General features: G+C 40.1%; 1 protein-coding gene across 3 annotated transcripts in view; it reads right to left on the bottom strand.

Annotated features, from left to right (window-relative positions):
* ARHGAP10 (Rho GTPase activating protein 10) overlaps positions 1-23,342 on the bottom strand; it is a 338,204-nt gene that overhangs the window by 237,959 nt on the left and 76,903 nt on the right. For all 3 annotated transcript variants that reach the window (XM_073892335.1, XM_025874287.2, XM_073892334.1), the window contains exons 2-3: positions 18,068-18,163; positions 17,932-17,993 (exon numbers count right to left, since the gene is read on the bottom strand). In XM_073892335.1, the coding sequence (XP_073748436.1) occupies positions 17,932-17,993; positions 18,068-18,163 (158 nt within the window). The remainder of the gene's footprint in view (positions 1-17,931; positions 17,994-18,067; positions 18,164-23,342) is intronic.

Raw genomic sequence — 23,342 nt, 5'->3', positions numbered from 1 at the left:
TCTAGAATGGCACATTCTCTCTTCTAGAAGAGAGAACTGGGGGTTGGAATAAGGTCATGATAATAAAAATTGAGAGGAGACCATTTTCAGAGATATTTGCAGGTAGAATCAGAGTAACTGGTGATAGACGGAATGTGGGAAAGGGAAGCGTTTCCAGGGTCACTCCCAGATTTCTGCCATGAGCAATTGTATAAGAATACCTTTTATTGAAATAGGAAAATTTTGAGGAAAAGCAACTGGAAGCAAGCACTAAGGGATTACATTAAATTTGAGATTCTAGGAGACACTGCAAAGATAGTAAAACATCTAAATGCCCACATGAAGAATCCAGAAAAGATGGTTCAAATTCTCGAATGTGGGAGGAGATGAGATGCTGCCCACACATGGGTGTTGTCCTGTCACAGGAGTAGGGCTCCTTCCCTCCCTGGTAACAGGAAGTAAGGAGAACGCAAGTTATCAGTACAAACGAGCATGCAGATTTCATGAAGAGAGGCTGGGGGACCTGCTACCTGACGTTTCTTTTTTCCATGAAGTACAAGGCAAGGCCACTTATAAGAGGGTCTGAGCATGGGAAAAAGTTTGAATAGAGAGGAGAATGAAGGAAAGAATCCTCACAAACAGTGAGTAGGGCACTTCCTAGAGAAACATGAACATTCCTAGGCAGGCCTACAGGCCCTTTGAGGTAAGTAAACAGGAATCTTTGAAGACACCATCTGCCCTGTTGTGAGATTTTTCTCTAGCGACACAGGGAGCAGGTGAGCAGTGAGGTTCGTCCTGGGGAAGAGCATTTCCAGGAGATGTAAACGTTATCAGCATCACACTGCACAGGCAAGCCGTACGGAGGACGCTGACTGGGTGAGAGAAGACTTCTGAAGGGGAGAAAACAGACCTGAGCCCAAAATAGGGCATCGGAGTTCTTCAGGCAAAGAATAAGAGTAAAGAGGAGGGGAAAATGGCAACCTCAGGACACAGAACTGCAAGCAATCCTGGTGTCACTAACGCAGCTGAAGAAGCCGAAAATAAGCAGAGGAGGCTGAAGAGATCCAACGGGCTCCATTCACCATCACGGAGTAGGATGTAGGAAATGCCCCGTAAATGCTAGATATAGGCATTAATAACACGGACATATAAAGGCCTTTTAAAACGTGAGCCCTAAAACTCTCTACTGTGGAGGAAACATTGTGCTTCACAAAAGGACCAGGTCACAAAGATTACACATGAGCAATTTTAGGTCATTAAGTATGTCCTTCACTTGGAGAATTAATCTGATGCAATATCTGACTCCCAAGGTCTAACACTAGTGTAGGACAAGAATATATGGGATTTCTGTCTTACTGTTTGCAGGTTAAAAAGGAAATTTCCAGAATAAGGAGTAGTTCTGATACCACTATATCCAATTTTTTCATAAAATTTTTTATTAAAATTTTTTATTTAAAATTATCATTTTTTTTCTTTAAAAAATCTGGTTATGTAACTTCTGAACTGAACCTTAAACATTCTGTTTGAGAACAAAGTAACAGAATGGCGACTAAATCTTCAGTAAGGCAATGCTGATTGAGCAATGAGGATTGTTTTCTTCTTTTTCTCAAAATAGACTGGAGACTCCATGGAATCTCTCAGTTCCTTTTATAAATTTCACAGAAGTATTATATAATATTTATTAGTAATGAGTGTTACTAAAACGTTCTAACACCAAAATGTGATTCTTCTTCCCCAATGAAAAATGAATACCAAATCAAGGACTGCCCCTAAAACCCTAAAGGAAATTTCTGGTGATAACAGTACCTCAATTTGAAAGAGACAGCTGAAGTAATAACACGGACATAAGCTTTCAAATACAAGTACATTAGAAATTTGGTAATTTAGGGCGCCTGGGTGGCTCAGTCGGTTAAGCGACTGCCTTCGGCTCAGGTCATGATCCTGGAGTCCTGGGATCGAGTCCCGCATCGGGCTCCCTGCTCAGCAGGGAGTCTGCTTCTCCCTCTGACCCTCTTCCCTCTTGTGCTATCTCTCATTCTCTCTCTCTCAAATAAATAAATAAAATCTTTAAAAAAAAAAAAAAGAAATTTGGTAATTTAAAGAGAAAAAGAAAAAGCAAATATAGACTGTGATTTTAGAATCCACAAATAAGATTATATAACCATATTTTTCCCCATAAAATACTTGAACAAGCCACAAAAAGAAGTCATAAAAAGCCTTGACTAATGAGCCTTGGAAAGGGTTTTGGATAGTCTTGCTTAGAAACAGAATGCATCTACATGAACATAAAACATGTTCATTTATCAGCTGCTTTCGCCTTAGGGCAGGAGTCAGCCAACTTTTTCCTATAAAAGACTGGGTTGCAAATACTCAGCTCTGCCATTTGCACAAAAGCAGTTGCAAACAGTATGTAAGTGAACCAGAACAGCTAGATGCCAGCAAAATTGTATTTACAAATACAGGAGGCCAGGTGGGCTTAGGCCACAGCTGGCTAAACTCTGCCTGAGATAATCATCTCAAGTATCATGGCCAAAGAGGTTCTACTTACTCTTAACGGACTGTATGTATTTTTTTAAATATACATTTACCATATTTGCAGGGTACCAAAATTTGGGTGGAAAGGTTGAATGCTGGATGAGAGAATCACAGTTCAAGTAGCTGTCCAGTTGAAAGGAAGGATTCAAAGGCGGTACTGTCGAGTTTGGCCAGGATAAGCAATCCAGCGGGTTTCAACAATGAGAGGCAATTGTTCAAGTGTAAAACTATCTTAACAACAATTTATGTGAATTTAATAGCAGACTTTAATAAGGGCTTTAGTCCCTAAAAATGAGTTAACTGAAAGTTCAGCATGAGTCAAAGGAGTCATAAGAGGTCCTAAAAAAGAATGAACACATACATTGGCTATGTTCAAACCAAACAAGGCAATCATTCAACTGTGTCCCATAAGATCAGAACCTATCTCAATAGGATGGGTACTGCGGTTTAAGAGAGACAATTTCTAACTGGAGCGAAGCAGGAATGTGCCCAGAATGTTAAAACAGTTTAGAAGGAATAGGAAAACCAGAGGTATTCAATGGAATTGGGGAGGAAGAGACTATTCAGAGGGAACATGAAAGCTATCCATAAATATTTAAATAGATGCTGTAAGAAAGAAGAAAGAAATCATTCTGATTTGCTTAGAGAAGACAAAACCAGGTCTAATGGGGGAAGCTGTAGAGCAGATTCTCAGTTCGCTATCAAGAGGAGGTCAGTAAGACCTTCATGGAGCAGGCAAACCATGACCTCTAGCTCTTTTCACACCAACAAATACAATCTAGACAACTGATATCCAGGGATACTCTACCACAGAGGCCTGAATTGAGAAAGAGCTGGCCTAGGAGACCTCTGGGGTCTTACCCAGCTCTAGGATTCTAAGTGAGTTGGGAGAAGCAGAAATACAAGCTACATTTCATGTGATTGGCCAATCACAGAATCCATTAAAACTTCACAATTCAAAGTAAAAGAACAAAATTATTTTATAACAGTGTGGGGGATTAAAAGTTCTCCAACTAGTCAAGTCTGAAATCCCTTTTATTAGGTATCTGGAGGTAAGAACTTAAATGTCTAAAAAGAAAAGAGAAGAGAGGGTGGTATCTCTGCCTGTCTCTACCATTCAAGCAGTAGCTGAGAAATCTGTTGACAACGGAGAGCTGACCAGCAGAGAATCAGACTCTGCTTTGGAGAGGAACCTCTGCTGTTGCTTTAAGTTTCCCCATTTGAGATCGAAGGCTAAGTTCTGATTCTAAATCTAAAGAAAATGGGGCTTGGGGCTAGAAACCCATATTCAGTAAAAAGGCAAAACTACATCCTAAGAGATCTTTAGTAACAATGTTTTCAAGTCTCAGTCTAGATAAAACAGTGAATAAGTCCATGTAAGTACTAAACCATGCCTTTCTAATCACTCAGTACTAACAAGGATAGACGGAGTCTAATGGAACAGAAGGAATTATGTCTGTTCCCCATGGCCCTTGTTATTTTAAGCCTGGATTCCAAGTGTTCTTGACCCCAGAGGAATGTATAATCTGAGAGCAAAGGAGAATTTCCACTATTTTCTCCCATGACCTTCCAGATACTTCCTATTTCATTAGACTAAAGGAAAACTCTACTTTCCAACTCCAATATCGAGAATAACGGCAAAGAAACCATGCATCAAAGACATGTTTCTTACTTTTTTCTTGAAACAGAACCTCAAGAAAGGGTGCCAAGGAACTATTGTGTGTGTGTGTGTGTGTGTGTGTGTGTGTGTGTGTGTGTGTATGAACATAAGAAGTATTTTTCCCAAAATTGTCTCTCAGGAAAAAAAAAAGGAACTTAACCCTATATAAGAATTCTCACAGTCTCCTTAAGGAGACTTTCCATTATTTTGATCAACAAAGAACTGTTTGAGAATCTTAGTCTGAAAGGGCCCCAATCACACCTAGTTTCAGATGCTGCAGATTACAAAGAAGTCTGGGTTACAAAAACAGGAAGCTAAGAAATTTAAGAGATGTAGTTATTCTGGAGAAAACCTCAATTTATAAGTGTTTGGTGCTTTTGTAAAGATCACTTTAAAAGAAACAAGGTGGGTGATTAAGTCATAAAAACACATCTGTATTATAAAACCTGTAAAAGAGACTGTCCAAATCTGCTGCAAATCTGTAGCTTAAGATAAAATACCCAATGAAACCATCAGAAAGAGATTTTTTTAAAGGTGCCATATCTCAACTCCAACAAACGGGGCCATGAAATACTCTGGATAGCTGTACTGAAAAATTCAGAGCGTGTCAGTGATAAACATCCTAACATAAAAGCGGTCGAGACTTGGAATAACTTTTTTATTAAATAAGTGGGGAAAAAATCTAAAGTATACATCAATAATTTGATTTTAGGGATGCTTGGGTGGCTCAGTCGGTTAAGCGTCTACCTTCGGCTCAGGTCATGACCTCAGGGTTCTGGGATAGAGCCCCACATCGGGCTCACCGCTCCTGCGTCTCCCCTCCCCGCTCATGAGCATGCATGCTCTCTCTCTCTCTCTCTCTCTGACAAATAAATAAAATCTTTAAAAATTTGATTTTAAAATACAGCCACATATTTTTTAATGGACACACTTATAGGTATGCATATATATGTCTACTATATAATCACATGCTTAAGGCATGTGTGTCCATTCAAGCCATCCCAAAACATTTTTTGTTTAATCTTCTCATAGGAAAATGGTGTTGCCATATAATCAGGCATAACATTATAGGTAGTGCATATCTGCCCTTTGCGATACATAACACTTAAAACACCTTTCCTATGTTTGAGAATTCTCCTACCAAAGGAGGCACAGCCCACCTTCCACTATAAAAGCTGGGAATGACAAACACTTGTTTTCCCAGCCCCCTTGTAGTGAGGTCGTGGGACCTGGCCAGAGTTCCACTAATGAGATGGTGGGTTTCCAGAAGGAGCAGTTCCACAACCACCAGCAGGGGCAGAGGTGCTCCTGGGACATGCCCTGTTATGTACACCCTGAAGCAATGGTGGTGACGGTCTTCTCCAAGCCCAGCTCTGCAAGTGCAACTCTGGGCATCATTCTAGTTCCCAGAACCAGATAAAGATCCCGCAAACTACCAAGTATTCTTTTTTTTTTTTTTAAGATAGTATTTATTTGTCAGATAGAGAGTGAGAGAGAGAGAGAGAGAGAGACAGAGTGTGCGAGTGCACAAGCAGGGGGAGTAGCAGGCAGAGGGAGAAGCAGGCTTCCCGCTGAGCAGGGAGCCCGTTGTGGGACTCAATCCCAGGACCCTGGGATCATGACCTGAGCCGAGGCAGACGCTTAACTGACTGAGCCACCCAGGTGCCCTACCAAGTACTCTTTAAATAAATTCCCTTTCTGTTCAGAATACTTAGGCCTTGCAACTGAGAATCTAGACTAACATAGGATTCACATTTTTTTTAACTGCAGAACTTTCACCAGTCTTGTCAAAATGCTTTCAGTACTGTCCATCTCAATTCCTAAAGTTTTTTCTCCTGATTAAACCAGATCGTTTTTCATGAATTAGATTACTCCCCAGTCACACTCATCCTTTGCAATCTTTTTCTCCATCTAGCCAGGATCTCCCTGGACTGTGCCTTCCCCCATCAACCTAGACTTGGGTCCTAATAGGAAAATTAAAATGCACAATAAAGCTATTTTTCTAATACCTAAAATAATGAGGGAAAGAAGTCAAAAGACTGTGATGCTGAGAAGAAATGAAAACATCTAATTGGTCGTGCTAACAGAGCCCTGCCACAGTGACAAGTAAGTTCTCTCATTTGGGCTCGGTCCTAACCAGTTCTGGTTTTACACCAGAGAAAACACAATTCTCTTTTTTTACCTGAGTATTCCCAACTTTAAAAAAAGGAATAATGCTTGCTCTCTCTACCTACTTTACACAATTAAGGGGAAAAAAAAAAAAAGGAAGGGAATGCCACACTAGAAGCAATTTTAACTTCCAAATAAATCCCTGGATGTTATTTTATTTGTGAGCACAGCTCACAGCTACGCTAATCCTTCTGGTGGAAAAAATTAATGTAAAAACAAAATTAAATTTTAGAGCAGTGATAGCTCAAACTTACCAACTCAAAACCAGTGAGAATCTTAACGAACCCATATACAGAGGTCTAACTGGGACATAGGTACAGAGGTGCTGTAAATTAATTCTATAGAGTTTATACCTGAAAATTAAGAGCCAATTAATGTGAAATAGTTTCTTGAATGTCTGATTCTTTTACCCCACAGCAGTACTATTTAACAAGCTAAAAATTATAATTAGTAAAATATACATTCTAATTTCACCAGATCAGTCACCACACCTTTGCTTTCTTCTGAAAGTCCAAGAATAAAAGGTTCCTAGAGTTTTTGTCAACTTTCAATCCTAAACTCTGAACAGAGCCTAACAAAACCAGAGGATTTGAACTGAAGTTCTGACAATTTCTTCACTCTGGCTTAATTCCCTGAATATTTGGCCATAATCTGGCTCTCAAAAAAAAAAAAAAAAAAAGTTAAGCCACTGAAACACAAAAGTTTAAGCTTCCCTTAATGTCTCTTTTCTACAAACAAATATCTTAGCCTTTATTTGAAGGGGGAGAAAAAGGAAGCCTTGCATCAATTTTGAAGGCCATTTGTTAAAGGTATCAATTTTACTCCAATTGTTTAAATCAGATAGACTCTACCAAAAAAGATTGTTTTTTATTATTCTTGGGAAAAACCTAGAATCTTCAAACAAATATTAGGTGTATTAGGAATAAGTTAACCTAATAAGGACATTAAATAAGAGATTTAACTTTGATCTTCTTTTCCTCTGTGCATGAGGGAAAATAAGGATCTAGCTTCTATTTTTTTTTTAATAAATACCCAGGCGGAACAATAAGAGAAGGAATAAAACCCCACAAAAGTGAGGGAAAGAGGAGCTTGACAGAAAGCTGCAAAAGTATCATGAGAGAATTCGAAATTTTATTTTTTAGCTTTAAATAAAATATTTTCATTTCTGAAGTGAACGGTGTAAGTCGGAGGCATAGTTACTAGTGGAACCTGATAAATCAGGCCATAAATGGTTGTATGAAGAAACTATGAGAGAGACAGAGAGAAGGGGGTGGTGGGGAGACCTGTTCAGAAAAGAACACCTATCCCTTTGGTCAATGGCAAAGAGACTAATCTCCAGCCCTTCTGTGCCTGGGCTATCTGAGTGGCCGAGAGAGAAAAGGAGGGTGCGAGGCAAAAAGGCCCTCATTCTCCACTCCGCAGCCAGCAGCTGAGCACTTCATCCCGATAAGGACCTAACTCCTCACTGCATCCTCAGGTGCTAGAACACCGTCCAGCTCCTAACAGGCATTCAAAAATACTTATTTTATGAATGAGGTAGGATTCTCCTACAAATTTAGATGCCATAAAGAGTAGAATTTCTAGGGGCGCCTGGGTGGCTCAGTCGGTTAAGCTTCCGCCTTCGGCTCAGGTCATGATCCCAGGGTCCTGGGATGGAGCTCTGTATCAGGCTCCCTGCTCAGCGGGAAGTCTGCTTCTCCCTCTCCCACTCCCCCTGCTTGTGTTCCCTCTCTCGCTGTGTCTCTCTGTCAAATAAATAAATAAAATCTTTAAAATAAATAAGTAAATAAATATATTTTTTAAAAAAAGAATAGAGTTTCTACAAAAATTCAACATTCCCTGCTAATGGTGACAACAGTAACATGAATGCCTATTCATGAAAGCTGAGGCTCCTGTATACATTATCTTCATTCAAAACAGTCTGTTTCTGTATTACACCGGATCCTCTAAGAAGTAGACACCACAAGATTAGAAATGCCAGAAATGTATTAGGGGAAACATTTGTGAGAGAACATGGGGAGGGAGCCCGGGAGGCTAGAAGAGCTGCCAGTGATGCGGGTCTGACCCCAAGGGAAGGAGACAGGCAGGGAAGGATGGTTGGAAGGTTGGGTGGACACGTGTTAGATGGCAGGGCAGTTCTAGGGAAAGTTCAGCGAGGCCATCGGGGATTCCTTGAGCCAAGGCTGCCTGTCAGAGGACTGCAGAGTCCTCAAGAATGAGCTGCTTTAGTACCCCTGCTGTCTCGGTCACTGGCTGGGGGCAGCCTGTGGGAGGCATGGCCTTCACTCTAATGCAGTGATGGAACCATACAGCAGCTGGGCCCAATGGTCCATTCCACTCCCTGTGGTGGGAGATCTGAGAGATGCTTGTCTGCCCCTGTCCCCAAAGTCCATATTCTTTCCACTACACTATCATGGCCACTGGTATACCCCTGGGCCTCTAGTAATCACCACCATCACTGAAGTTCTGTATTTCATTCAAGCTAACATGCCACTAATAATAAGACACTCCAGGGGCACCTGGGTGGCTCAGTCAGTTAAGTATCCAACTCTTGATTTTGGCTCAGGTCATGATCTCAGGGTTGTGAAGTCGAGCCCCATGTCAGGCTCCGTGTTGGACATGGTGTCTGCTTAAGATTCTCTCTCTCCTTTACCCTCTGCACCTCCCCCTACTCACAAGCACTTTCTCTCTCTCAAAAAATAAAATATAATAATAATACTTCACCCTATCATATACTATTATGGAAAAAATACTGCAAATGAAATCTTGATTAAAACTTAATACTTAGAACTTATACATTTATTGAAAAAGCTCTTTGGCAGATTTTTATCACGTATCCCTTTCATGCATATATAAAAGAAAAAACAAAACATATTTAAGATATTTCTAAAACTTCTTCAGAGTCCAGCTCTTCTGAATCACTTTTCATCTCAGTCACCAGTATCAAGTTTTGCCCACACATTTTTTCTCCTCTGTGCCATTAAGAATATTGGAGATGCATTATTTCTTTAAGGGGTGCTCCACTATGGTACCCAGGATCTTCTTCCAAGGTGATGGCACCCACTCTTTAGGTATTTACCAATGCTGGCACTTCTTTGACATAACTAGAAGGCCTCAATGGCAGGTTTTCAGATATCCACCATATTTCTTCCTTAAGTGGCCAAGTGGTTTGTTGACTGAAATGTTGGGGGGCTACACATGTCCAAACAGGCCAGGAGAAATAACAAAATTCACATTTATTCAAGACTGCCACCTTGTAGATGGCAGCTATAAGGATACATTTCCATTTCACCCAGGTTCAAAGGTGGAGGAAAGGTTGGTAAATCTTACAAGGGGCTAAAGGCAAAGAATAATGTCCTTAGGCTCCCAGGAGATAGGAGATTCTCTTTTCATCACTGTCACCAACTTATTCTGTGAAGTGATGTGGATCAAATCACTCTACCTCACTGAGTTCCAGTTTCCCTCTTCTTCTTTCAGTAAGTAAAAGTGTTAAAAGTTTCCCTAAGTTCTCTCTCAGTTCTTTGTTTTAGGAGCCAAGGCCATACCATTGAGTACTTCATAACTGGATCTGACAAAAATATTTTTCTCATGAAACTGTAGATTCAGCTGAACTTAATTCCCACTAATGGAACCACTCCTCTACATTAGACAATGAAACGAGTGGGCTGGTCACATTCTGGTGTCTGTTGTTGGTGTGTGGGGGGGGGGGTTGAGGGGGAGTCCATGTGTGTCCTCTTTGCTCTTTCATGTCAGTAGTAACTGGTTTATCAGAAGAGCTGATTCCTCAGAAGCAGAGAACAAGCCCAAGGACATGAAATATAGGAAATATAAGTTTCAATAGGGAAGTAGAATCTGATGATGACAAGGCTTCAAGACCACAGATGACTATGAGTCACCAAAGAGAGGACACTGAGTCATGAGCAAGGCCTTCCACGGAAGGGGGTCCACCAAGGAGCCCAATCCTCTTACCTAACACACCCTCACTCACTTTAGGATTCTGACTTGAGTCAGTCTGGACTGTAACCTCTATAGGATTCTAGGTAGGTAGAAATCCAACTTGCAAAAGCTATCTCCCTAGGAAACAGGTTTCACAATGACATCTGCATCTGACTAAATTATAGTGAGTTTACAAGAGGAAAAAGGGATTTATATGAAAAAAAAAAATGTCAAATTGTAAGGGTCAGTTCCAAGGAGAAAAATTCTTCATAAAGTTAGGTTATTTGACAACTTTTAAGCTAATCTGAGAAATGTTTTCACAAATAAGTTCAAGATGGATTTTTCCCCATCTGAATACGCTTTCCAACAGAACTTCACACACACAAAAATGTCACTTTAACTATAAAATAACGGATTAAAACGGGTTTGATATACCATATAAAATACAATATTTATAATAAGATGAAATTAAAGGCACAATCTTTCCAATGGCATATGATGCCTTAGGTATTTATCACATTACAAGAACCCATAAGTAATGCTACACATAAATTAAGTAACACTAAAGTTCCTAACAGCAGAAACCTGTTCTATGAAAATAAACAAACTAGATATAGTTCAAAATCCTTTGGAAGTGACACATGAAAGCTTAGGTTTTTAAAGTCTATTTTAACCTCCTGGTAAACAGAAAGTCATCAAAAAGCAATTTACAGTATTTCCAACTTTCAGACAGCTCTAGCTCCAAGGTTAGGAATGCCAGCAGAGACTTCACCGGCACCCTAGGCCAGTGTTTCCAGTGTAAGCATGCTTCACAATAACCTGGAGGGCTTATTAAAACACACACTGAGGGGCCGCACCCCAGAGTTCCCAATTCAGTAGGCCTAGGGTAAGGCCCAAGAGTTAGCATTTCTAGCTTGTTCCCAGGTGATGCTGATGCTGCTGGACCAGAGACCAAGCCTTGTGAACCACTGCCCTAGAGTGTACTAAAGAAAGAACAGCATGAAAATTTCTCCCAAAAGGTAAAAGATATTTATTTCATTTAAACCAACATATGTCATTTTAACAATATCGTGACATATTTTTGAAAGAAAAAAAAAAGGAAGTTTGGAGCAAAATTCTGTATCAAAAACCCCAAAAGATACAGAAGTCACTTAATCACATCATTCTGTAAGATACGTGAAACAATGATAGAACAACGAGAAAGGAGTGAAGCAAATAGGCAAGTGTTGAGGAAACACGCCATTGTGTCTTGACTGGAACCACCTAAATGATTAATGAAAACCTTTGGTACTGAAAAGCCCAGAGCCTTCTTTACTGGGGCATAAGCTCAGAGCAAATCACCCAGAAAGTATTCCCTACCCTGGTGTTTTCACAAGAGTGAAATCTGTGGTGGAGAAAAATATGGAAGAGGAGAAAAAAAAGGAGGAGGAGGAGGTCTCAACAGCCTAAAGAGTATGTAAAAGAACTGATTAAAATAGATTTGATATACCATAAAAAAATACAATAAAAATAAGATGAAACTAAAGGCACAATCTTCCCAATGGCAGGTAATACCTTAGATACTTATCACCTTTCAAGAACTCATAAGTAATGCTAAAGACAAATTCAGTAACACAAAAATTCCTAATGGCAAACAGGGTCATCTTGCTCAAGGAGGCAACGGGATGCAGCTGGTGCATAAGACACTGTTGGCACTTCACTCTTCTTGGCAGCCCAGCAGGCCCCCAGCCCCCTCGGGACGAGAGGCAAGTGCCTTTTGTGCACCATCTGGCAAGCTCCACCTTCTGTCTCCAGGCACCCCCTCTTCCCTGAAGATTTCCTCAACCCCTGGGCCTTACACAACTGTCCTAATTTTCCATAAGCCTCAGAAACTGAGCAGTCGTGTTCGGGAAAAGGATGGAAACAAAAAAGTTATGATCAAAGAACACATGCAGAGAAATAAATACAATATGGGGGCTTTTAGAAGAGCATCATAAATGATGCAGCACTATTTTAAAAGTCCTTAAATTCTTGGACAGCTGCCCACCTCAGATAAGTACGCCATGTCCTGCCACACCAGAGAGAACATCTCGAGCATTCTGGCCGTGAAACATCACGCAGTACTCTCCTTGGAGAACATGCACAGAAGTGAGCTCAGCAATTCTGGCCACAAACAGTACCCAGCTCCCCAACTTGAGTTACTCACTTTCACAGTCAAGGCTAGCAAAATTATCAGTAAAAACTACTCACTTGAAAACACTACCCTGAAAAAGTCAATATTGGCTTTTTAAAGGGCATGACACATCCATTCACAGAAATCCATTCCAGACTTACATGCAGGGGCTGGGGGGAAACACTCTGACTTCCAGACTGGCCTTCTTTCCAGTTCCCTCCCCAACAAAATTGGCTTTAATAGCCACAGAGCCAAACACTGGTGGGAACTATGCAAACAGATCCCTCCCTCTTTCCCAAATTCTATCAGTTTTCCCACAGAGAAGAAACTAGTGCTTCACTTCTGTCTTTCCTTACTTGGATAACTCCGATTCATCTGTCAACTCAGGTCTGAAATTATGTCTGCAACATGCCTTCCTCGAATTCCCCCAATAACTCTGTTACCCCCAAGCATGCATTGGGCAGTCTTTCCCAACGGACAGCTAACTTCGTGAAGGTAGGAACTACGCCTTTGTCTTTAAAGCCCTTGGCACAGTGTTTGGCATGTAGTAGACACACATGGTATTTGTTGAACTATTTATATCTAAGCCTATTGAGGGATACAGCTCAGTCATGTGTGTGTGTCCACACACACACACACACATACACACACACCCTTAGTGGCTCAAAACCAATAAAGAAGAACTTGTTCCTTATTGTTGAGCTTCCAATCTGATGACCTTATTCCTAAAGCCAAGCATCCTATTTTAACATTTATTTAAGAAATGGAAAGCTTTTTAAAAGTTTTTTGACATTGGTCCTTCCCTTCTAAAAACAGATTAGATTTAAAATATTTTTTCACATTTTAATGACTCAGTCTTAATTATGAATATCTAATTATCATGGTACAACATCATTTAATTAAGGACTTCAGAAAACACTAATTGTTTTTGTTGTTTGTTTTTTTTTTAAGTAGGCTCCAGGCCCAGCATGGAACCCAGCGTGGGTCTTGAACTCATGACCCCCAAGATCAAGACCCCGGCTGAGATCAAGGGTCAGACGCCTAACCGACTGAACCACCCAGGCACCCCTGATTGCTTTTAAAGATTAAGTGACCAGTAAGATTTTGTTAAATTCTTAGAGCCAATTTTAGACTATTCTACCACTATTTTACAGCTGTCATTTTGCATTCCTTTTTTAATATGTGGCTCTGTACTGCTGATGTGTAATAACTTTTTTAATATGTGTTTAATGTAGGTTTTTCACTATGTCACATAAAGATGACAATGAAGTACTTTAATGATAATACTGATAACCAAGTATTCTTTTTATTTTTTTTAAGTAGCCTCCACATCCAGCATGGAACCCAGCGTGGAGCTTGAACTCATGACCCCGAGATCAAGACCCGAGCTGAGATCAAGGGTCAGACACCTAACTGACTGAGCCACCCAGGCACCCCAACGTGTAATAATTTTAAGTAAAACAAGAGTTCTTAAAAGTTCCCGCAATGCACTGGCTCCCACTTTAGCTACTTAAAGACTTTCTCCATCTCTTTGTCATACAAAGGCCCTCCTCTGGTGTCTCTGCTCCACAAACTCCATCTCAAATACAACTTCTTCCACAAAGTTCTTCCTGACAAGCACAGACTTAGCTGCTCCCCACTTCACGCAACCCCAACTATTCCTGTATTATCACACTTAGTAGAATAGATTCTTTTAAGATTTAAGAGAATAAAAAAAATAATAAAAATTTAAAATTTTTTTTAAATTTTTAAAGATTTATTTAAGAGAGAGAGCGAGCATGGGAGGAAGGGAGGGGCAGAGGGAGAGAGAGTCTTAAGCAGACTCTGCTCTGAGTGCCGAGCCTGATGCAGGGCTCAATCTCATGACCCTGGGATCACGATCTGAGCAGAAACCAAGAGTCGTTGGACGTTTAACTGATTGAACCACCCAGGTGCCCCTTAGTAGAAGAGATTTTAATTCACTTTTTACCAGCTATTCTCCAGGGCCACACTGAGCACTTCCTGACAGAGTTATCTTTTCTTATTCAAAAGTTTAAGGCTAGTGTCTAACAAAGCATCAAAGTTTTCTTTATTAAGTGTTCAAAGCTATTTAAAACAAAGGTAGCCATTATTCTATGCGGTTTTTATGGTTAAAAAAGGTGACCCCTGATGATCAAGATTAGACAGAAACACCAAAAGAACATCAATATGGGTTAAATACCAAACTTTTTTGCTTTTATTATTTTGTTGTTATAACTCATAACTGAGGAAGTAGTACTATTTTAAAGGTCTTTTAAAGTGAACAGAAAAGTATCAGGAATTCTTATCAAGGGGAAAAAGGAGGAAGAAAAACCTACAGATTAAAAAAGACTTAGAAACTTATCAATCAAGGGGCACCTGGGTGGCTCAGTTGGTTAAATGTCTGCCATTGGCTCCAGTCATGATCCCAGGCTCCTAGGATCGAGCCCTGCGCCAGGCTTCGTGCTCAGTGGGGAGTCTCCTTCTTCCTCTCCCTCTGCTCTTCCCCCCTCCCATACTGATTCTCTCTCTCTCAAATAAATAAAATCTTTAAAAAAAAGGAAGGAAGGAAGGTCGATCAAATGCAACGTGTTTGGATGCAGATTCAAACAAACCAACTGTTATGGCAGGATGTAAATGAATATCAGAAAAATCTGAATACAGCTTAATTCTCTGTAATATTAAGAAATTAACTGCTTGTCTTTAAGTGTGTCGAGGATACCATGGATCAAAAAGAGAGTTACCTTTTAGAGCTCTGTAGTAGGGTATTTATGGATGAAACGATACGATAATGGGCTTTCCGTCAAACTGACTGGGGCAGGGAGTGAGACGTACAGGAGAAACAAGATTGGTTGTGTGGCAACCAACTGAAGCTGAACATTGAGTACACGTAGTTTAATTACATTTTTCTCTCTGCTTTTCATACATGCTCAAAATTTTCCAAACTAAAAAGCCTAAGGGAAAAAAAAAGTATTAGGTGTCCTTTTGATTCTATGGTTGGTCACAGCTGCTCCCTCCCACTCCCACCCCAATCTGCTTTCCGGCATTGAACAGTTTCCTGCTATGCAGCAAGAGTTGCTGTTCCCCCAAATGGGTGGTAACATACTGCCCCATCCCTCCCTGAGGTTCATGACCTTGTGCAGACATCCTATTCCTACTTCTACCCTGTACTGGAAACCCAGCCCCACCATCCTCACCCTATCTAAAAGACCCTATCCACCCCTATCACAGCTAAAGATTAAGTCAAGATGCCAGCTAATAAAAGCTGTGAGGACCATGCTATCTGTGTCAGACAGCCAAGACCACATTCATTTTTTGACCTGGTCAATTCATCTCAAGGAACATGAGATGAAAATAGAACATCAAGACAGGAAGTAGTCACATTGTATTTCAGTGGAGCTAAAACCAGGCACCAGGCTGCGTAGAACCCTCTTCCCCTAAATGCCAGGATGCCTCACACAGTTCTTCCCCTAAATGCCGGGATGCCTCACACAGTTCTCGGCAGTAAAGGCCTCCCCTCAGCACCCTAGATAAAATAGCACCTCGCCCCACTCCCCGACTCTGGCTACTAACCCTGCTTTATTTCATTTTGTAGGACTTACTACTGCCTGACCTATATTACATGTTTATCACTCCCCTTCCCAGAATGCAACTTCCATGAGGGACCTTGCTCGGTTTGCCTCTAGGTCCTCAGATTCTAAACAGTAACTGGAACATACAGGCAGATCAAATGTATATCTGCCGAATGCTCAGGATCCCAGAAGTACAAGCAAATATCATGGAGGGCTGAGAACAAAAAAGTTGATCCTATGCACATAAACTAAGAACATACCCACACCCACTTTGTGTTGTAGACAGGTAATGTCACAGCACTATTTTTATCCACTATCACATTTAGACTTTCCTAAACTGCTGAAAAATCAGTGATTCGGGATCACACAAAGAATCGTTGAATATGTCACAGTTTGCACCACAAAAACCTAACGTGACCACAGTACCTTCACCTGCCCTCTCCAGTATTTACAATATATACAAATTAGCTCAGGAAATAGGGCACAGTGCAAATTATATTGGGGCCTTTAAAGGCCATATGTCCCCGTCACCTTTAAATAAAAATCAGTGCCCTCCCACTCCTTCTTCCTCTACCACAACTCCGCCAGACAGAAATCCCACCGCCGCCACCACCCACGAGATTAATTAGAGCAACATCTAGGAAGCTGGCCAAAATGGTGGGTGTTTCAGAGAGGCTGGTTCTGGCTCTAGCTCTCAGCTGCTGTGTGATCTTGGGCAAGGTACTATCCCTCAGTTTCCTCAATGGCAAAACAGGGGGCAATAACAGAATCTGTATCATTGGACTGACTTGAGGATTAAATGAAATATTAGGTTAATAGCTTAAACCAGTACCAGTCCGAGTAAAGGCTAACTATCTCAGCTATCCCAATCAGTATTATTATTACAACCACAAATAAACTGACTTGTACACCTATACATTAACGTAATTCCAGCTAGTACTCATTCTTAAGGACACAGGAAAAAAAAGTTTGTCATTTTCTTAAAGTCTGTAAAAATCAGTGTGAATAGATAGTATATAATAATCTGGGGGCAATTCTACTGTAAATCTTTACTGAATGAGTAAGTAACAGACTTTAGGAGGGACGCTTTTAAGAAAGGTAAGAAAATATGATTCAACACCCTCAAAATCCATTGCTGAGTGTTTGTTAAATAAAAATCATCCCCTCAATGCACTCAGCATAGTGTCAGGCATGTGGAGAGCAGCTATTATGATTACTGTTGTGATCACAAATCTCAAGGCAAAGTGGGATTCTGAAGACCCAAAATTCTCTCCCTTCACACAACCTAAAAATCTACCAAAGTACGAGTCAGGCTCTAACATTGCTCTGCTGTCCCTCTGCCTCTACGTAAGTTTTTCTGCCTTCATCTTCTGGGTACGTTAATGTTCTGTCTGAGACTCAATTTAAAGGAAAGTGCTCCGCTGCTGACAAAAATCTAGAAAGCACTGCTATAGTCCGACCACTATTTTATGGATAAAGAAACGGGGCCCTGGTCTAGAGGTCAGGCAACTTGTCCAAGATCTTACTGTGGTCAGCACCACTGTGAAACTAGAAATCCAGGCTCCTGAAACCTCAAACTCCCCTGAAATCCCTCCAGGGCTCTTTCCACTACCAAGCGTTACTTCATCTGCAGATAAATGTATCAAAACTTCTACCAGAGGGGCGCCTGGATGGCTCAGTCAACTTGATTTCAGCTCAGGTCATGATCGCAGGGTCCTGGGACTGAGCCCTGCATCGTCATCGTGGAGCATCGGGCTCCACACTCTGCAGGGAGTCTGTTTCCCCCCTCTGCCCCGCCCCCCGCTCTCTCTCTCAAATAAATAAAATCTTAAAGAAGAAAAAAGAAAAAAAAACTTCTACCAGAACCAGCTTCTAAACCCAGATTTTCCCTGCTTAAAGTTGAATATACTAGTTTACATCCCACAACTCACCATAATTTCTCTCTGTTCTTCCAGATTCTTCAAAAAATTAGAAAATTCGCGTAAGGAAGCATCTACAAAGAGAAAGTTATGATTATTTGGTGGCCAAAGCAAAGGAAGGCAAACCATAAACCTCACCTTTACATACCTATGCAGCGTTCATCATCAGTCTCTGCATCACCGATAAATTCAAATTTAAAGTCTCTGAGTGAATGTGCAAACTTCCGCTGGGCTGCTGAAAGACCTAGGAAGAAAAATTTAATGGTTACCTGGGGTTTTAAGTCCAGGTTTAGAAGAAATGTATTCCTCCTAAGGTCGCCAGTGCTTAAATTCTCCACCCAATCTACGAGGAGGCACAACCCAACTCCTTTGCCAAGGGGCCCATTGTCCTCAACCTGGCACGCTCTGGGATGCTTCTGTCTTCGCTTCTACACTCTAGCACAGAACAGGTGCTGAAGAAATGTTTACTCCCTCCCTAGCCTCAGAGATGTGACTGCTCCACATTGTTCCCATTCTCCAAAGCGCTTTCCCTGTCTCTGAGCACTCAGGTCAGAACTTGCCCAATTCAAAAGTTCACGCTATGATTAGGAACACACACACCTGATGGCTTCTCCCAGGGCTGGATGAGAACTGGCTGGATGCCAAGGTTTCAAATCTAAAAGTATCAAAGCTCAAAGTCAGCCAGTCAGAAGCCCTTAACTGACTGGCAAACTCCAGCCAGATAGAAACCCAGATGAATCAAAGAGTTTTCATAGAAGACAGAAGCATGGAGGTAACTAAAGGCCAAGCTTAAATGGTAGAAAGAATTTATTCTACAAAAGACCTATAGGTTCTCATTTTTTTTTAACTGGGGATTAATAGAAAATAGCAGAAAATTACATTGCAGTTTCATTTACCATAACCAAGATATAGAAGCAGCCTTACTATCTATCAATAAATGAGCGGATAAAGAAGATGTGGTTTATATATATACAATGGACTATTACTCAGCCATAAAAAGGAATGAAATCTTGCCATTTGCAACAACATAGAGGGAACCAGAGGGCATTATGTTAAGTGAAATAAGTCAGAGAAAGACAAATACCACACTATTTCATTTATATGTGGAAAATAAAAAACAAATCAAACAAAAAGCAAAACAGAAAAAGACTCATAGATACAGAGAACAAACTAGTCACCCAAAGAGGGGGTGATGAATGAAATAGTGAAGGGAACTGAGAGGTGCAATCTTCCAATTATAAAATAAATAAGACATAAGTATAGCATAAAGAATATAGTCAATAATATTGTAATAACTTTGTACGGTGACAGATGGTAAGTAGACTTACTGTAGCAATCATATCATAATGTATATAAATATTGAATCACTATGTTGATACTAATACAATTATTCCTCAATAAAAAAATTAATGAGAAGTACATACAAATATAGAAAGGAAAAGAACTTAACAATGGAAAATCCTACTTCTAAAATAGGGTAACATTTGTTTTATGGGCCATGGGCCATGCTAGGTGATTTTTTTTTTATCTCATTCAATACTCATATATAAAATAAAGATTATCTTCATTTTACAATGGGGTGCTAAAGCTCAGAGATGTGAAATAATTTACACGAAGTTGCACAGTTACTACAAAAGTAAAGGCTTGATTCTATTCCAGCGCTATCTGCACAAAGCCATGCCCTGACCAGGATACAATCCTGCCACTGGTCTAAAGCACTTTATAAGAAGCTGTTCACTGACTCCTGTAGTCCTTACACTTCCTGTCTCAGTACCGTGAATACTGAGATTGTGTTAAAGTTTCATGTCAAGCAAATTGAAAAGTTGAAAAAAAAATAAAATGCAATCCCTAACTGCTGGTCAGAGTACTCATGGAAACAATAAATATCAACAAGAAAGGGAAGTCAACAATGTAAAAAAACTGAGGGCTGTTTTTAATGAGATAGTAGAAGCAATTTTCTCTTTTTTATTTTAGTCATTGACTAAACAAGGAATGAAAGCAAAAGATTCTTATTTTTACATTAGAAGATGCTACTTGATTTTTTTTTTCTTTTGCCAACTCTTTATATCCAATCATTAAGTACAAAGGCTCCCCAATGACCTCCTGGACAAGCTGCTTTCTCTCACTTCTCAAACTTTCTAGTCATGCTCATCAGCTCTTTCAGCTACTGTCACACCTTGGTTTTGTTTCTTAATTTTTCTCTTAAAGGACAGTATTTTTTATTTTTTTTAAGATTTTATTCATTTATTTGTCAGAGAGAGAGCACGGGCAGAGGGAGAAGCAGGCTCCCCGCTGAGCAGGGAGCCCAATGCAGATGCGCAACTCGATCCCAGGACCCTGGGATCACGACCTGAGCCGAAGGCAGACGCTCAACCGACTGAGCCACCCAGGCGTCCCAGAGGGCTGTATTTTTTAGAACAATTTTAGATTCCCAGCAACATTGGGCAGAAGGCACAAAGACCCGCTGCCCACACACATGCATAACTTCCCCTATTATCAACATCCCCTCGCTATCATGGTTTTTGAAATTTCATTCTTCCTCTAACTCATGTTTAGCTTGCTCTTCTCAAATCCTTTTTCTCATTAAAATAAAGAAGAGAGTGAAAGACATAAATGTGAAAGGCTAGATCACAACACTTTTAGAGGATAATACAGGACTGTAATTTCTTACCGTTGGCGTATGGAACAAAAGAACACACCGGAACGTAAATTGTGATGGACTACAAACATGGTGACAATTCTCCACCCCTCCTTGTAGGCACCTCTCTTTGATGGGACTCTGCAGCTCCTCCAGCAACTGGGGGAGTCTATCCTCCCACCCCTTAAATCTAGCTGGTGTTATGGCCCACAGGATGTAGTGAAAGTGACACTGTGCTAATTGAGAGCCTCCATCTCACGACACTTTGTACACCTCTGCTCAACTCTCTTGGAACACTCTGCCTTCCATGTGAACAAGCCCCAGCTAGCTTGCTGGTTGGTTAAAGACTTGTGGTCCAGTCCTCCCATTTACTGGCCCATCGGTCAGACAGCCAACCCACAGAAGCAGAGCTTTCCTGCCCTCCATGCAGGAGCTAATGCAGACAAGCGGGGTCTAGACTGAAATAAATGTCTGCTGTTTAACCCACTAGGTTTGGGGATGATTTGCTACAAAGCAATAGATAAATTAATATAGAAAATTAATGGAATTTCACTGTGTTAAACTTTAAAAATTTTTAAGACATAAAAAGAGTGAAGATAAGCACATACCCAGGAGGCACAAATAACAGCTATAAGTCGAGGCAGAAATTCCAGTAAAAAATTGAACAAAACACTTAAATAGGCCCTTCACAAAAGGAACTAAAAAAAATCTAAATGGCCTATAACCACATGAAAAAGGTGGTCAAATTCATTAGTGGTAATAAGTGAAAATGAAAATCTCAACATACCTCAATCATTCACCACACTGGGAAAAATTAGTCTGGCAAGCCCAGGTGTTTGTGTAATTCTGTATGTGGAGCAATAGAAATCCTCATATACTGCTGGTTAAGAGGAAAAATTGGGATACTTACTTTTTACTTACTTTGGCATTTTCTAGTAAATTTGATGATATCCTACAACCCAGAAATTGTCCTTCTAAGTAAATTCCCAAAATAAACTCTAAACACATGTGCACTTGTAAACATGTACTAAAAAATCCATAACAGAACAATCACAAAAATAGCCAAACACTATTGGTATTAGAAAAACCAATACCAATCAATCATAGAACTGAAAATTATATTACATTCATACACTATAGGGTAAAAATAACTATAAATTCACATGTCAACACAGATGAATCTCACAACTTGGACAGAAAGAAGCAAGTCACACACACAAAATACACACAGTATGGTTCTCTCATACCAAGTTCAAAACAAGCTACACTATATTTTGGGTTGCATATATAGGTCACAAAATTAAAGAAAAGCAAGTGAATCGTTACCTCAAAAGTCACAGAGTGTTTGCCACTGGGGGCTGAGGACAGCAAGACAGACAGAAAATGAAAGGGATTAAAGGTATTTTAGTTCATAACCTAGTGGTGAGTCTGTAGATACTTGCTTTATGGTTCCTATTTACCATGTACATTTGTTTTGTATGCCTCTGTATTTTGGCCATAAATTCACAACTAAAAAATAAAATTTTTTAAACCACAGAAGAGTAGTAACTTAGTTTCTATTGTAATCCAAGCAAACATCTAATTATTCTCTAAGGTTCAGCCACACTGGTGTGCTCTTGGTCACACATGCCACACTCATTCCAGTCTGACACCCTTAAACCCACTGCTCCCTCCACCTGAAACACTCCTTCCCCACCCCCACTGGGCGGGCTCCTTCTTAATCCTGATGGCTCAGCCCATACAATCCTCTCCTCCCTATCCCCCTCTCCAAAACAGGGTCCCCAGCAGTCCCAAATCCCTCTCTATACTATTGCTTCTTTATTTTTCTTCATAGCAGTGACCACCTGAAACTACCTCATTTAGTCAAAACTTACCCGGGGTCATCTACCTTCCCACTCTACAGTACCCTGTCAGTCTTGCGCAACAATTGACGATCTTGTGCTTCACTGTACCCCTGAAACAGGAACAACAGGATTTTCCTTTTGCATTTCATGAACCTATTTCCAGATATTACTAGTGTGTGGGTTTCTCATTTTGAATAACTTTATGTTATTCCATTTTGTTAATGTATATTTACTTATATAGCATACATACTTTATATAAATATTCATATAATATAGAAACACTGGCATAAATTATATACTTTTCCCCTCTGGAGCTGTTTCCTGTGGTATTTTATCCAAATCACCAGGTCAAAGTATACTTGAAAGACCATGTTTCCTCTGGCCAGGGCAGGATGCTCCCTAGAAAGTTAAAACTTAAAGGCATCCGTTTTGTTAACATTTTATAATACCTAATTTCATTTTAGTTTAAAATGTTTATAATAGCAGATTAAATTTGGGTTCATTTGCACAGCTAATAGGATATATTTCTCCCAACGTAAATAGCATGCTTTTCTCTCTTATTAAGTGCTAAGTATCATAGTCACATTAACACTTTATTTTACAATAAATCGTTTTTCCTTTCTGTTGACTTCCTTCTGGTGTTATTAGAGTTCATTATGCAAAATTTTTATTGTTTAAAAATTCGACCACCCCAAACTCCATTCCTTTTAAGAATCACAAATTTATCCCATTTCCATCATTTTATACATTTTAAATTTATTTTATTCTCCCATGTAATTTATACTTTCATAGATATCTTCAGCCTTTTCAAACATAACATAAAAATCGTAAGACAGTTCACCATATTTAGTACAGTCCATCAAACAAGCACAAAGATGCTCTGTGCAAAGGATAATGTTTCCTCTTTCCAATATCGCTGCACATGAATCTCAACCAGTCTT

This window comes from Callorhinus ursinus, unplaced genomic scaffold (assembly GCF_003265705.2).
Source record: "Callorhinus ursinus isolate GAN/ISIS: 27379988/994484 unplaced genomic scaffold, GSC_fseal_2.0 scaffold4, whole genome shotgun sequence".
Taxonomy (NCBI): domain Eukaryota; kingdom Metazoa; phylum Chordata; class Mammalia; order Carnivora; family Otariidae; genus Callorhinus; species Callorhinus ursinus.
This window is presented reverse-complemented; position numbering and strand designations above follow the sequence as displayed.